Source organism: Elgaria multicarinata, chromosome 8 (genome assembly GCF_023053635.1).
Source record: "Elgaria multicarinata webbii isolate HBS135686 ecotype San Diego chromosome 8, rElgMul1.1.pri, whole genome shotgun sequence".
NCBI lineage: Eukaryota > Metazoa > Chordata > Lepidosauria > Squamata > Anguidae > Elgaria > Elgaria multicarinata.
The window spans coordinates 28,873,337-28,886,225 of NC_086178.1; the positions used below are offsets into that span (position 1 = coordinate 28,873,337).

Here is a 12,889-nt window from a genome sequence, read left to right on the forward strand (position 1 = left end):
GACAGCTCAGAGCAGTATAAACAAATTGTGCTTTTCAAGATCTGCACTGTCACATCTACTTTATAATTATATGCTTCAGTGATATATTAAAAGAATGGGAGAACAATGCATATGATTGAAACTATGACACATAAAATGCTATACTGGAAAATATGAGCATTTGCTAGAAACAGCAATAGAAAATGTTTTGATAGTGGACAAAAGGTTTTTGAAAAACAACATCCCCTAAACTGTATACTGCATATTTCACCATGAGGTTCAAGACAGAAAATAAACCTTAACATAGAAAATTAAAACATGTTCTGACTGTATGATGAAGCAAAAAAAAAAAAAACCCCACAGTATTTTAAGCTAAAGCATGCATACAAATTAAATAAGAAGGGTCATCATAGAATGGGACCAACATATTATGGGATTTTTAATATCTTTATCTCCTACTGATCTTGGGATGTCTTGAGGCCCTCCAATGTCTTGTTGCAAATAGGAAATAGTATTTATGTACTGTAACTACAGAAACTTAAACATAAGCTATTGGGGCCCATATCGAGGTGCAATTATCAATTAATCAACTGTGCTGCTTTCTCCATTAACTATATTTACATGGCAGCTATGCTAACTTAGTCGAGCTGTGATCAAAATAAGCACCAGAGTATTTTATTTCTTTTATCCATATTTTTATTTCTTTACTTACCAGCAGCTTCAAGAACCAACTGTAATCTAGCTTTGGCCTGTTCGGCAGCAGACTAGGGGAAAAAAGAAGAATATAGGTAACAAACAATACATTTGTGTGTCAATTAAATATTAAAATATATATTTGGGTGAATAAGTCTCAGCACCCAGCTCTGGTATTTATTATGATTTGATCATGCCTGCATTATACTGTATTCTGATTCTTGGGTCAAATTTTCTTACTATTTTTATTCTAACTTTTCAGATTCTGAAAGAAAGGATTTGTTCACAAATATGAGATGCAGGAGGGAAATATCATAAACATTTCTTAAAGATGCCCACCAGAAGTGGAATTCAGCATTCCATATACACTGAGCTACAGAAGTTACCTTCATACTGTGAGCTAACTGAAAAACACCCAATCATCTGTTTGGATGGTCTAAAATGGGTGGGCAAACGTGGGCCTGCTATCCCGAAATCTATTTAAAAGGGGGGGGACAGCATCTGTCCTAGGCACAGAATGCCCAAAGGGTAAAAATTAGCCAATTTTGATCTTTTGCTGCTCCACAGCCAATACAGATAAAACTTTTTTCACCATTCATGGGGGAGATGGGTGGGTGTGAAAAGGCCCCCTTAATGTCCTGAAGTTGCCCAACCCTGGTCTAAACAATCCCCTCAGCAGCACAAAAAACTGTTCATATGAGCAATGGCATGATGCTGATCATATGACCTGGTTTTATGCAAGGATGCCAATGGTTAGATTGTCTAAACTGGCTCTTTCAACCATGTAAATTCTCTCCAGCTACACAGAATTATAACAGATCAAACACAAATTAAATATTTCTACTGTTAAAAAAAATCCTCATGTTGATTTCATGCTTTTTTTATGGCATTCAATTCATCAGTGCTAAACATACCTATCATTGTATTTTCTCTGCCTAATTTTAACTACACTAACAAACTTTGCATTAAATTGCATTAATTATGCCAATATGGTTTCAGGTTAGAATCACAACATCAGTAAATAAACATAACCACGATGGCCTGGTTCAGACAACATGCTAAATCATGCTGCTTAACCACAAAATGGTTAAAGGAATCCCTTAACTATTTTGTGGTTAAGCAGCATGGTTTAGCGTGTTGTCTGAACCAGGCTGATGAGCGTATGGGCCAACTTGTTATATTTTGTATATATAACCACAGTAGAGTCTCACAACCTTTTTAATGAGTGTACATAGACTGTGAATGTATATTCAGTGTAATGTGTGAATGTACCTCTAGTGTGAGATATGATCCTTCCATTTCATTTTCCGAACACACACAAAAAGCAGGAGCAAGGATCAGTATCCTGTGTTACATTTCTGCTTTCAGAAGGGTGGTGTGAATCCCTGATCATTCTGCTCCCACCACCTGTGCATCCCCACCCATTCCAATTTTTCTGCAGGTCAAAATGCATGTAGCTAAGTTTCTTTTCTTTTTCACTCAAAAGTAAGCCCATGGGACCTCATATGAATCAGGAGCCTAAAGTGGCTGGTAGGAGGATTAACCCTTTGCATTATACCTGCAATTTATATTAAATTTATATTACTGAAATGTAATAACATTAGTACTAAAAAAACACTAGGCAGCTATCAACTCCATATAGGTTTCTGTGTATGGGAGGCAATATCAATGTAATATTAGTGTATATAATTGCATTTGGTTTTAATTTATGTGGTAAGCTGCCTTAGGGGTTCTTATAGCCCAAAGTCACAAGATTTATATTTTCTAAATAAATAATACTTTACCAATCCAATACTAGACATATTGAAATGTGAGCATCGAATTATTAACATTGAGAAAAAGATACCAACCAACCAACCAACCAGGTATAGTACCTTACATTAACATTTTCCCTAAAGCCAGGATAATACATGCACTGCTGGGCATTCTACAATAGTTGCCTTCCACAAGCAGATGTGGAAAGTCTATGCAAGTTCAGCTTTCTGAACTTATGACATGCAAAGACTGAATATGCTGCATGACACATCCAAATGAATCCCCCTTTAGACAGACAGTCAGACTCTCTCACACACTCACACCCTAAGATTCATAAAGCAGCTAAAGAAAACTAGAAATAATTAAGTGTCCAGATCATCACCAAAACATGGGCCAGATCTTCACCAAACAGGATATAACACTTTGAAAGCGGTTTGAAAACGGTATATGGAGTGTGTCCTGGGCCCCAACAGTTGTCAATACTGTTATAAACTGTTATAAAGGAGTAGTGTAGATCCTGTCATGCTGGAGAAATTATAATTTCTGTCAATCTTCGATCATTTACAAAACACTATCAATTTTAATTTCTACATTTAAATTAAAGGAGTCACGCTAGTATCTCTTTTTTTAAGCCCCATCTGAAAAAAAAGGGGGAAGCATTTCATAATGCAAAACAGTAATTGCTAAGTAGCAGCATTCTAATTGCGGAGTCGCGACATTCTAACTGCGAAGTGGGGGACATCTTTATAAAATCAAAACAGTTTGACCAATTTTTCTGAAATTTTCATGTGCCAAGAAGACGTGTTGGTTTTACATATCATGAAAATTTCAGGTGGTTGGAGGGGCTGCCATGGGTTAGAGGGGCCAGGGTAGTCACTTCCACCAGCCCATCTGCACACGACTAAATCTGGATCCATCTGAGAAAATATAGTATGGAATTATATTACTAGAAGACAGTATTTAAAATCATTTTTTATTTTTCAAACATTTTAGCCTGCCCTGAGACTCTGGGATGATGTATGTTTCTTTATGTTAAAAAGTTCAATCTCTGAAAATATCTGTTATCCACAGGATATTAGACTACAAACAAAACTAAACAATTAAATCAACAAATGTTACATAACCATTCCAAAGCCACATGTTGAAAATAATGTGCCACATAATACTGAAAAACAAAGCAGAAAAAGAAAAAAATGTTTGGCCGTGATAACTTTATAAATAATTTCTGACACACAAGTTTATGAAGGAGGTGAAGAACAAATCTGCTTTGTATTAGAGTTCAAATAATTGTTTATGTTACAATTAATATTGTGCAATTAGATTTAGGTGTATTAACTGTCAAAGCAAAGTAGTTATGAAGAATAAGCTAAAGATTGCTGTGATTCATTAGGGTTTTTTCTTGTTAACTTACTAGAAATTAATTATGCTGAATAGAAATGTTAATAAGTAAAAGTATGATTGCCTTGTTTTGCGACATCATTTAAAACAATGTATGACACTTCAATACACCAGGGCACAACAGCAGGGAACAGCATAAATTTATTTCTTCTCAGCTATAAGAATATAAGTACAGGGGGGGGGGGAATCTATTTTAATGCAGAAGTACTCATCACCAACCTTGTTATATCTTTAATCAATCTTTCCAAACCTGGGGCAAAATTCAAAGTAAGTCCTACTTAGAGTAGACCAATGGAATTTAATGGGACTTTCCATTCATTTCAATTACTCTACTCTAAGTAGGACTTACATTGAATTTTATCCCATGCCCCCCAAATGTTTTAGACTTCAAGTTCCATCAGTTCCAGCATGGCCAATGGTCAGGAATGGTGGAAGGAATTGTCATTTTAAACATCTGGAAGGCACCAGGTTGAAGAATGCTGCTTTTGACTATACAAACAATTTTGGGAATCCACAGACTGCAGGAGCTAAAAACACACACATTGATACTTGCAAATCCTAATGAGCTTCCGATCTTTTCCAAGTAAGAACTTGGTTTTTAAGAAACTCTGGTGTAATCTACTTGAGCTTTTCCACTGGTATCAGCAGGTGCATAGAAGTGATGGTGACGGCTTTTCAGCAGCCTCTTCTATGTTCCTGCTCTATACCTATTACGGTCATTCTGTCTCTCTGTTCCTGCACAATACCCCTCTACTCTCCCCACCCACCCCGAAACACAGCTTACCCACCAAAGTTCGCTGGAGCCAGTGAAGTACCTATCAGGTGCAATACAGAGAGGAATGATCAGCAAATTCCCCACAGGGAGCTCTTGCTTTTCTACTTTTAGAATAGGGGCAAAATTTTCAACTCCTGAGATCAAAATATTTTAAAGACAATGCATCCCAGGGCCGAAGAAAAATATAATATAACAATATTAATTCTAGTGCCTTTCAAAACTACCTTTCAATCCTCACTAATTCACAACCATCATGCATCCTGCTCCCAGTACCTATCACACACAATCTCCCCTCAGATAAACCTACACGCATCTTTATGCAATCTTGCATACATTCCTCTGCTTCAGTTACGCTCTCCCCATAAATCCTAGCAACTACAGTAGTAGTTTGACTAAAATGTAAACTCATGTTTAATGTAATTTATACACTGAAAATACTTTAAATATCCCAGATCTTTTATATACCAAAAAGATCATTCAGAACACAGAGATATAAACATGAAGATGTAAATATGACAAATCAACAGAAAATTCCTAAATGTGGGTTGCTATTTCACTGGTAAGAAAGGAAGTGTTTAACCTCAGTTTTCTTTCAAAATAGTATCAACTGGTGAATCATGGAAACTCCCTGTGTGGATAACTTTAAGCACAAAATGATGGGCTAGTGGAAATGGAAATGTTCTCCAAAAGAAGAAGAAATCAATTTACTAAAGAAACGGGAGGCAATTCTAAACGGTGCTTTCGATGAACAATATCACAATATTGGGGTGGTCCCATGATAATATTGAGAAAGAGATCCTAGAAGAAAAACTGGTGACTATGCAAAAATAATAATAATTAGTACATAGGTTGCCTGGCTACCTAGGTAATAGTTGTAAATTTAGCATTGTTAAATAAAACTGGAGCAGCAAAAGACTCAGAAGAACAAGACTCTTAAAAAGATGATGCAAGGACAGCATGCCCCAACTTGATGCCCTCCATATGTGATGGACTACAGCTCTCATCCTCCAGCAAAGGAGATCGTTACCTTGTCGTGGTGCTGGAGCTTGAGCACCTCAAGGATGCCATGAGCTAAACCATGAAGGGACACCCAAGACGGGAAGGTCATGGCAGAGAGGTCAGACTAAATACGATCCCTGGGGAAGGTAATGGCAACCCACCCCAGTACTCTTGCCATGAAAACTAAATGGATCAGTACAACCAGAGATATGTCGGTATACCATTGGAAAATATGACCCCCAGGTCGGAAGATGGTTAAAATGCTACTGGGGAGGAACAGAGGATAAGTTCAACTAGCCCCAGACGTGATGACGCAGCTAGCTCAAAGCCGAAAGGACAGCTAGCGGCCGACGGTGCTGGTGGTGAACGACGAATCCGATGTTCTAAAGGTCAACACACCATAGGAACCTGGAATGTAAGATCTATGAGCCAGGGCAAATTGGACGTGGTTATTGGCGAGATGTCAAGATTAAATATAGATATATTGGGTGTCAGCGAACTGAAATGGACCGGAATGGGCCACTTCACATCAGATCACCACCAGATCTACTACTGTGGACAAGAGGATCACAGAAGAAACGGAGTAGCCTTCATAATTAATAATAAAGTTCTTGCCCTGTCTCCTATCGGCCCTGTTCAGAAGACACCTTGGACCATGGCTTTAACCGCAGTGAATAAAGCAAAAAGCCTTAGATTGTAAGCCTATGCGGCAGGGTCTTGCTATTTACTGTTTTACTCTGTACAGCACCATGTACACTGATGGTGCTATATAAATAAATAATAATAATAATAATAAAGCAGTGCTTGGATACAATCCAAAAAACGATAGAATGATCTCAATTTGAATTCAGGGTAAGCCATTTAACATCACAGTGATCCAAATATATGCCCCAACCACAGATGCTGAAGAAGCAGAAGTAGATCAGTTCTATGAGGATCTGCAGCACCTACTGGATAATACACCAAAAAGAGATGTTATTTTCATTACAGGAGACTGGAACGCTAAGGTGAGCAGTCAAATGACATCTGGAATTACAGGTAAGCATGGTCTAGGAGAACAAAATGAAGCGGGACATAGGCTGATAGAATTCTGCCAGGACAACTCACTGTGCATAACAAACGCTCTCTTCCAACAACCAAAAAGACGGCTTTATACATGGATTTCACCAGATGGCCGACACCAAAATCAGATTGACTACATTCTTTGCAGCCAAAGGTGGCGGACATCTATACAGACAGTAAAAACAAGACCTGGAGCTGACTGTAGTTCAGATCACGAACTTCTTATTGCACAATTTAGAATCAAACTAAAGAGAATAGGGAAGACCCACAGATCAGTTAGATATGAGCTCACTAATATTCCTAATGAATATGCAGTGGAAGTGAAGAATAGATTTAAGGGACTAGATTTAGTAGATAGGGTCCCGGAAGAACTATGGACAGAAGTTTGCAACATTGTCCAAGAGGTGGCAACAAAAAACATCCCAAAGAAAAAGAAAACCAAGAAGGCAAGATGGCTGTCTGCTGAGACACTGGAAGTAGCCCAAGAAAGAAGGAAAGCAAAAGGCAACAGTGATAGGGGGAGATATGCCCAATTAAATGCAAAATTCCAGAGGTTAGCCAGAAGAGATAAGGAATTATTTTTAAACAAGCAATGTGCGGAAGTGGAAGAAGACAATAGAATAGGAAGGACAAGAGACCTCTTCCAGAAAATTAGAAACATCGGAGGTAAATTCCAGGCAAAAATGGGTATGATCAAAAACAAAGATGGCAAGGACCTAACAGAAACAGAAGAGATCAAGAAAAGGTGGCAAGAATATATGGAAGATCTGTATAGGAAGGATAATAATATCGGGGATAGCTCAGACGGTGTGGTCAGTGAGTTAGAGCCAGACATCCTGAAGAGTGAGGTCGAATGGGCCTTAAGAAGCATTGCTAATAACAAGGCAGCAGGAGACGACGGTATCCCAGCTGAACTGTTTAAAATATTGCAAGATGATGCTGTCAAGGTGATGCATGCCATATGCCAGCAAATCTGGAAAACACAAGAATGGCCATCAGACTGGAAAAAATCAACTTATATCCCCATACCAAAAAAGGGAAACACTAAAGAATGTTCCAACTATCGGACAGTGGCACTTATTTCACATGCCAGCAAGGTAATGCTCAAGATCTTGCAAGGTAGACTCCAGCAATTCATGGAGCGAGAATTGCCAGATGTACAAGCTGGGTTTAGAAAAGGCAGAGGAACTAGAGACCAAATTGCCAATATCCGCTGGATAATGGAGAAAGCCAGGGAGTTCCAGAAAAACATCTATTTCTGTTTTATCGACTATTCTAAAGCCTTTGACTGTGTGGATCATAACAAACTGTGGCAAGTTCTTGGTGGTATGGGGATACCAAGTCATCTTGTCTGCCTCCTGAGGAATCTGTATAACGAACAAGTAGCAACGGTAAGAACAGACCACGGAACAACGGACTGGTTTAAGATTGGGAAAGGAGTACGGCAGAGTTGTATACTCTCACCTTATCTATTTAACTTGTATGCAGAACACATCATGCGACGTGCTGGGCTTGACGAATCCAAGGCTGGAGTTAAAATTGCAGGAAGAAACATTAACAACCTCAGATATGCAGATGACACCACTTTGATGGCTGAAAGCGAGGAGGAGCTGAGGAGCCTTATGACAAAGGTGAAAGAAGGAAGTGCAAAAGCCGGGTTGCAGTTAAACCTCAAAAAAACCAAGATTATGGCAACTAGCTTGATTGATAACTGGCAAATAGAGGGAGAAAACGTGGAGGCAGTGACAGACTTTGTATTTCTGGGCGCAAAGATTACTGCAGACGCTGACTGCAGCCAGGAAATCAGAAGACGTTTACTTCTTGGGAGGAGAGCAATGACAAATCTTGATAAAATAGTTAAGAGCAGAGACACCACACTGACAACAAAGGTCCGCATAGTTAAAGCAATGGTATTCCCCGTAGTAACCTATGGCTGCGAGAGCTGGACCATAAGGAAAGCTGAGCGAAGGAAGATAGATGCTTTTGAACTGTGGTGTTGGAGGAAAATTCTGAGAGTGCCGTGGACTGCAAGAAGATCAAACCAGTCCATACTCCAGGAAATAAAGCCAGACTGCTCACCTGAGGGAATGGTATTAAAGGCAAAACTGAAGTACTTTGGCCACATAATGAGAAGACAGGATACCCTGGAGAAGAGGCTGATGCTAGGGAAAGTGGAAGGCAAAAGGAAGAGGGGCCGACCAAGGGCAAGATGGATGGATGATATTCTGGAGGTGACTTGACCTTGGGGAAGCTGGGGGTGACGACAGCCGACAGAAAGCTCTGGCGTGGGCTGGTCCATGAAGTCACGAAGAGTCGGAAACGACTGAACGAATAAACAACAACAACAGCTCTCATCATCCCCAATCAGCATGGCAATATGGAGTGGCTGAGAATGATGGGGGTTGTAGTCCAGCACATATAGAGGGCACCAGGTTGTGTAAGGGTGGTGAAGGACTTCAACTAACCAATAAAAAATGGTTTCAATAAGCCATTGATGAGACATTTTTACAGGGCCCTTTTAACTTAAAAAATGGATCATGTGAATGCTAATACAACCCAGCAAATTCAGTTAGTAATATTTTGTAACATATTTATTGTGATTAAATTCTAAAGTTTTTACCATTACTGCAGCTATGGTGCACATAGTAACCCTTGGTAGTTTTGCTTGAGGAAACACAGGATTCTTGATTGAACAGGTAAAACAAAAACTTCTTTACAGGTCTTTACAATGAAAGTATAGCAAACATTAAAAATGAACAGTGTAATCCGTCAGTCTGGGTTTAATTCGGGCTTCCTGTATCTGCATTTAATAAATACAGGGACAGCAATGCTGAAAGCCATCTTCTTGCATAGCAGACATGAGTGACAGCTCCCAAGTACCATATCTTTCACAGGAATCTGATTGACATTCCTTAGATGGATTGTATATTCTGCTGGAAAACTATAATTAAAATATTTTCCAAGACATTGGGAGCTGTAGCCTCTCTCTCTCTCTCTCTCTCATACACACACTCACACAGCAGCATCACTTAGTACAGTTTTCACCAAAATCGTCAGAGCAAGACTCTACATTAAAAATGCTGAAGTATCTTTACACACATTATTACACATTCTTGCTCATCCTGTCAGACAGACACGGTAAAGACATCTTCCAAAATGTATTCCTCTGAAACGATCTTGTGGGCAGTTGACTCTGGGAGATGCACACTGGTCTTATCTGTCCTCTGATACAGTATTATAAGGATTATAATATGTGGGTTAAACCTTAGTGGACTAAGTGTGCAAACAGTGAGTTATATCCAAGGATGTCATTCTACTAGCACAAAGATTCTACGAACCCCATCTTCATCCTTGCACAATCTGTTGCACAAGGCAGCCCACTGACGCTAGTTGTCCTAGTTGTTCTGTTAGTGGCTGTGCAACTACCAAGAACATAGGAAGAGCCATGCTGAAGCAAACCAAGGATCCAGCTAGTCCAGCACTCAGTTCACACATGGTCAATCAGCTGTCGACCAGGGACCTACAAACAGAACACTAACTGAATGCCAACTCTAATTTTTCTGCTGTAGTATACACAACATTGGATATAACCCACTCTTATTTTAGATTATACATGGAAAGTTTCTCTCCATATCTATTGAATTACTTTACCACTACTATGGAAATGACACAATACAAAGTTAAGCAAAACTAAAGGAAGTTCTGCTAATGACAACAGTAGTTTTGTTATCTGCACAAATGGCTCTACTGTTTTTCCTTTTAGATCCTAATTATTTTATCTTAATTTCATGTTAATATCAACCTTCCATGTTTCCATTTATTACCCATGTCATATTTGCTGCTAGCAGATTGAAGCTAGAGTCCAAACTGGTGACTTCTGGTTTATTGCTAGTTTAAGAGTACAGTTTCTTAAATTAACCCATCAGTCTTAGATTCAAAATTTATTTATTTATTTCACCATCAGTACTGATATGTAAACCTTGATGTAACAGTTTACCAAATATAAAGTGCTCTCATTTGTGGTTATTCACTTCATATTTAAATCCTAACACAATCCTAACTAATCAAGGAATGCAGGTTTTCCACATGTTTGTACAATAAGCCCTGCCATGTAATTTCACTTATCCCAAAAGGTTACTAGCTCTTTTGATCTATAGCACACTTCAATACCAGGAGTTATATTTAAAAGAGCAATTGTTATGCAGATTTCATACTAAAAATATTAATAAGCTATCCACTACTAGACAGGAAAGATACATATTTGTACTGATTTGTTTTTGTTTTTTTAAATGGGGAAAATATTTTCCTTATTATATCCTTTATTGTTTTATCAGTAGCCTCCAAACCAAAATTACCTGACCACTACTTATCTAAAGGTGCAATCATATGTAAAAAGTAGTTATTGCACGTGTGTTTGGACAGAAAAAAGTATGGCTGGCTGGGGAATGTTGGGAGTTGTAGGACTTTACATGCATAGGATAGTGTTCTAAGGGTGCAGTCCGATGACATCCATACCTGATGATCGAAAAACTCCGAACTCAGAGGCTTACGAGCATCCAGTACAGAATGGGAGCAGTAGTGGAGACAATCTCTGCCTCCGCTGCTTTTCCTGCTCCGCATTTTAGCTAGATGGGCTTTTCTCCCCCGTCTAAATGGAGTGCGGAGGAGGAGGAGGGAAGGAGGCTGGGGAGGCTTCTGCGACTGCAGAGGCAGCTGGCGTAGTTCTCTCTGTGCTGGTTGGGAGGGGGCATAGTGGGGAGCGCTGATTCCTGTAACCGAGGCAGGAATCCAGGTATCTGAAATATCGTATGGCTCCCAGACGCTGTCTAGGGGCCAAAAGATTGCTCCCTAAAGGTATAAAAACTTACAGATGAATGCTTTCCTTTGGATAGTGAAACTAAAAAAAGAAAATAAAAGAAAGATAATTGGAAGAATGCTGCACGAGAAAAAGGTATGCTATATGTAATCTATTTGTAAGCCTATTGCTAATAATAGCAACATGTCAAAGAAATAAATGTATTATATATAGACTGGGATCTGAAGAACTGAACTACTATTTTAGTATACCCAAATGGCATTTTGACTTATGTTTTTGAACAGCAGCTACTCATGGCATATAGCAAACCAGTTTTGAAATTGTGACAACATAGACTATAGCCTGCACCATGAGAAGATGGGTAGGCGGGCAACTAGCTAACTGAGCCCCTCCCATGTTAACACTGTAACCAGGTAGAAATCTTTATTTCCTGGCTGCCTTCACTAAAACCTTCACTTAACCTCTGTAACTGTCTTACTGACCAGCCAACTCACTGTACTTGGTAGTGTGATACAGCAATTACACATGGGAGGTGTCTCCAAACTTTTTGGGCCCATATCACCACTCATAAACTCTCTCTCTCTCTCTCTCTCTCACACACACACACACACAAGCAAACACCCCATGTATCCATCATGCATGCATGGAGACGAACACATGTCCCTCCCTTCTCCTCACTGCAAGCACATGAAAAACTACACTCATGCTTCCAAAATACCTACCCTAAACCTACTCTCTCTCCCTCACACAAATGCAGGCTCTGTCCATTCAGACATACCAGCACACAACTCTCCCCAACCCCAGGTTCCTCCCAGCTGGCTCCTTCAGCCACCCTCTGGCTTACTTCTGCTTCTCTTAGCCCTCTCCCTTTTGGGGAGGGGCCTAGGCATACCTGCTAGGCTTTTCCTGCAGGCTTCCCTGACCCCACCTCTTGCAGGCTTACTGCTCCCCTTCCTAGTCACCTCTCTTCATACCAGACAGCACTTTTTCTTTCCCGCCTTCTGTTTCTTGGTGGCAGGGCAGCTGCAGAGAAAACTGTTGGCCTGCAGCCCATTACCTTCATTTCTTAAGAATGTCTCCAAGCCCCAAAGCATCATGGGAAATGAGGATGGCAATGGCTAGAACCTTTGACGCAATCCCAGCTGCTGATGAGAACATTTTTAACTCAACATTGTAGGGGTAGGTTGCCTTGGCAGACACCAAAGGCACTATATTGCCTACCCCCACAACAGACTATCGTAAAACCAAAAAGAAATTTAGATTTTATTAAAGGTTAATGATAAACAGCAATGTAGCAGCTATTGTGATTATAATGATACGGAAAAAATAATTTTAAAACTATTTTAGCAGTTAACCATAAAAGTTATTAGAATAAGAAACATCACATCCATCTAAACCTATTCTAGACTGTA

At 39.5% G+C, this 12,889-nt stretch overlaps 1 protein-coding gene across 3 annotated transcripts in view; it reads right to left on the minus strand.

Moving 5' to 3' along the window:
- RSRC1 (arginine and serine rich coiled-coil 1) overlaps positions 1-12,889 on the minus strand; it is a 228,639-nt gene that overhangs the window by 97,939 nt on the left and 117,811 nt on the right. For all 3 annotated transcript variants that reach the window (XM_063132049.1, XM_063132048.1, XM_063132050.1), the window contains exon 6: positions 692-743. In XM_063132049.1, coding sequence (XP_062988119.1) covers positions 692-743 — 52 coding nt within the window. The remainder of the gene's footprint in view (positions 1-691; positions 744-12,889) is intronic.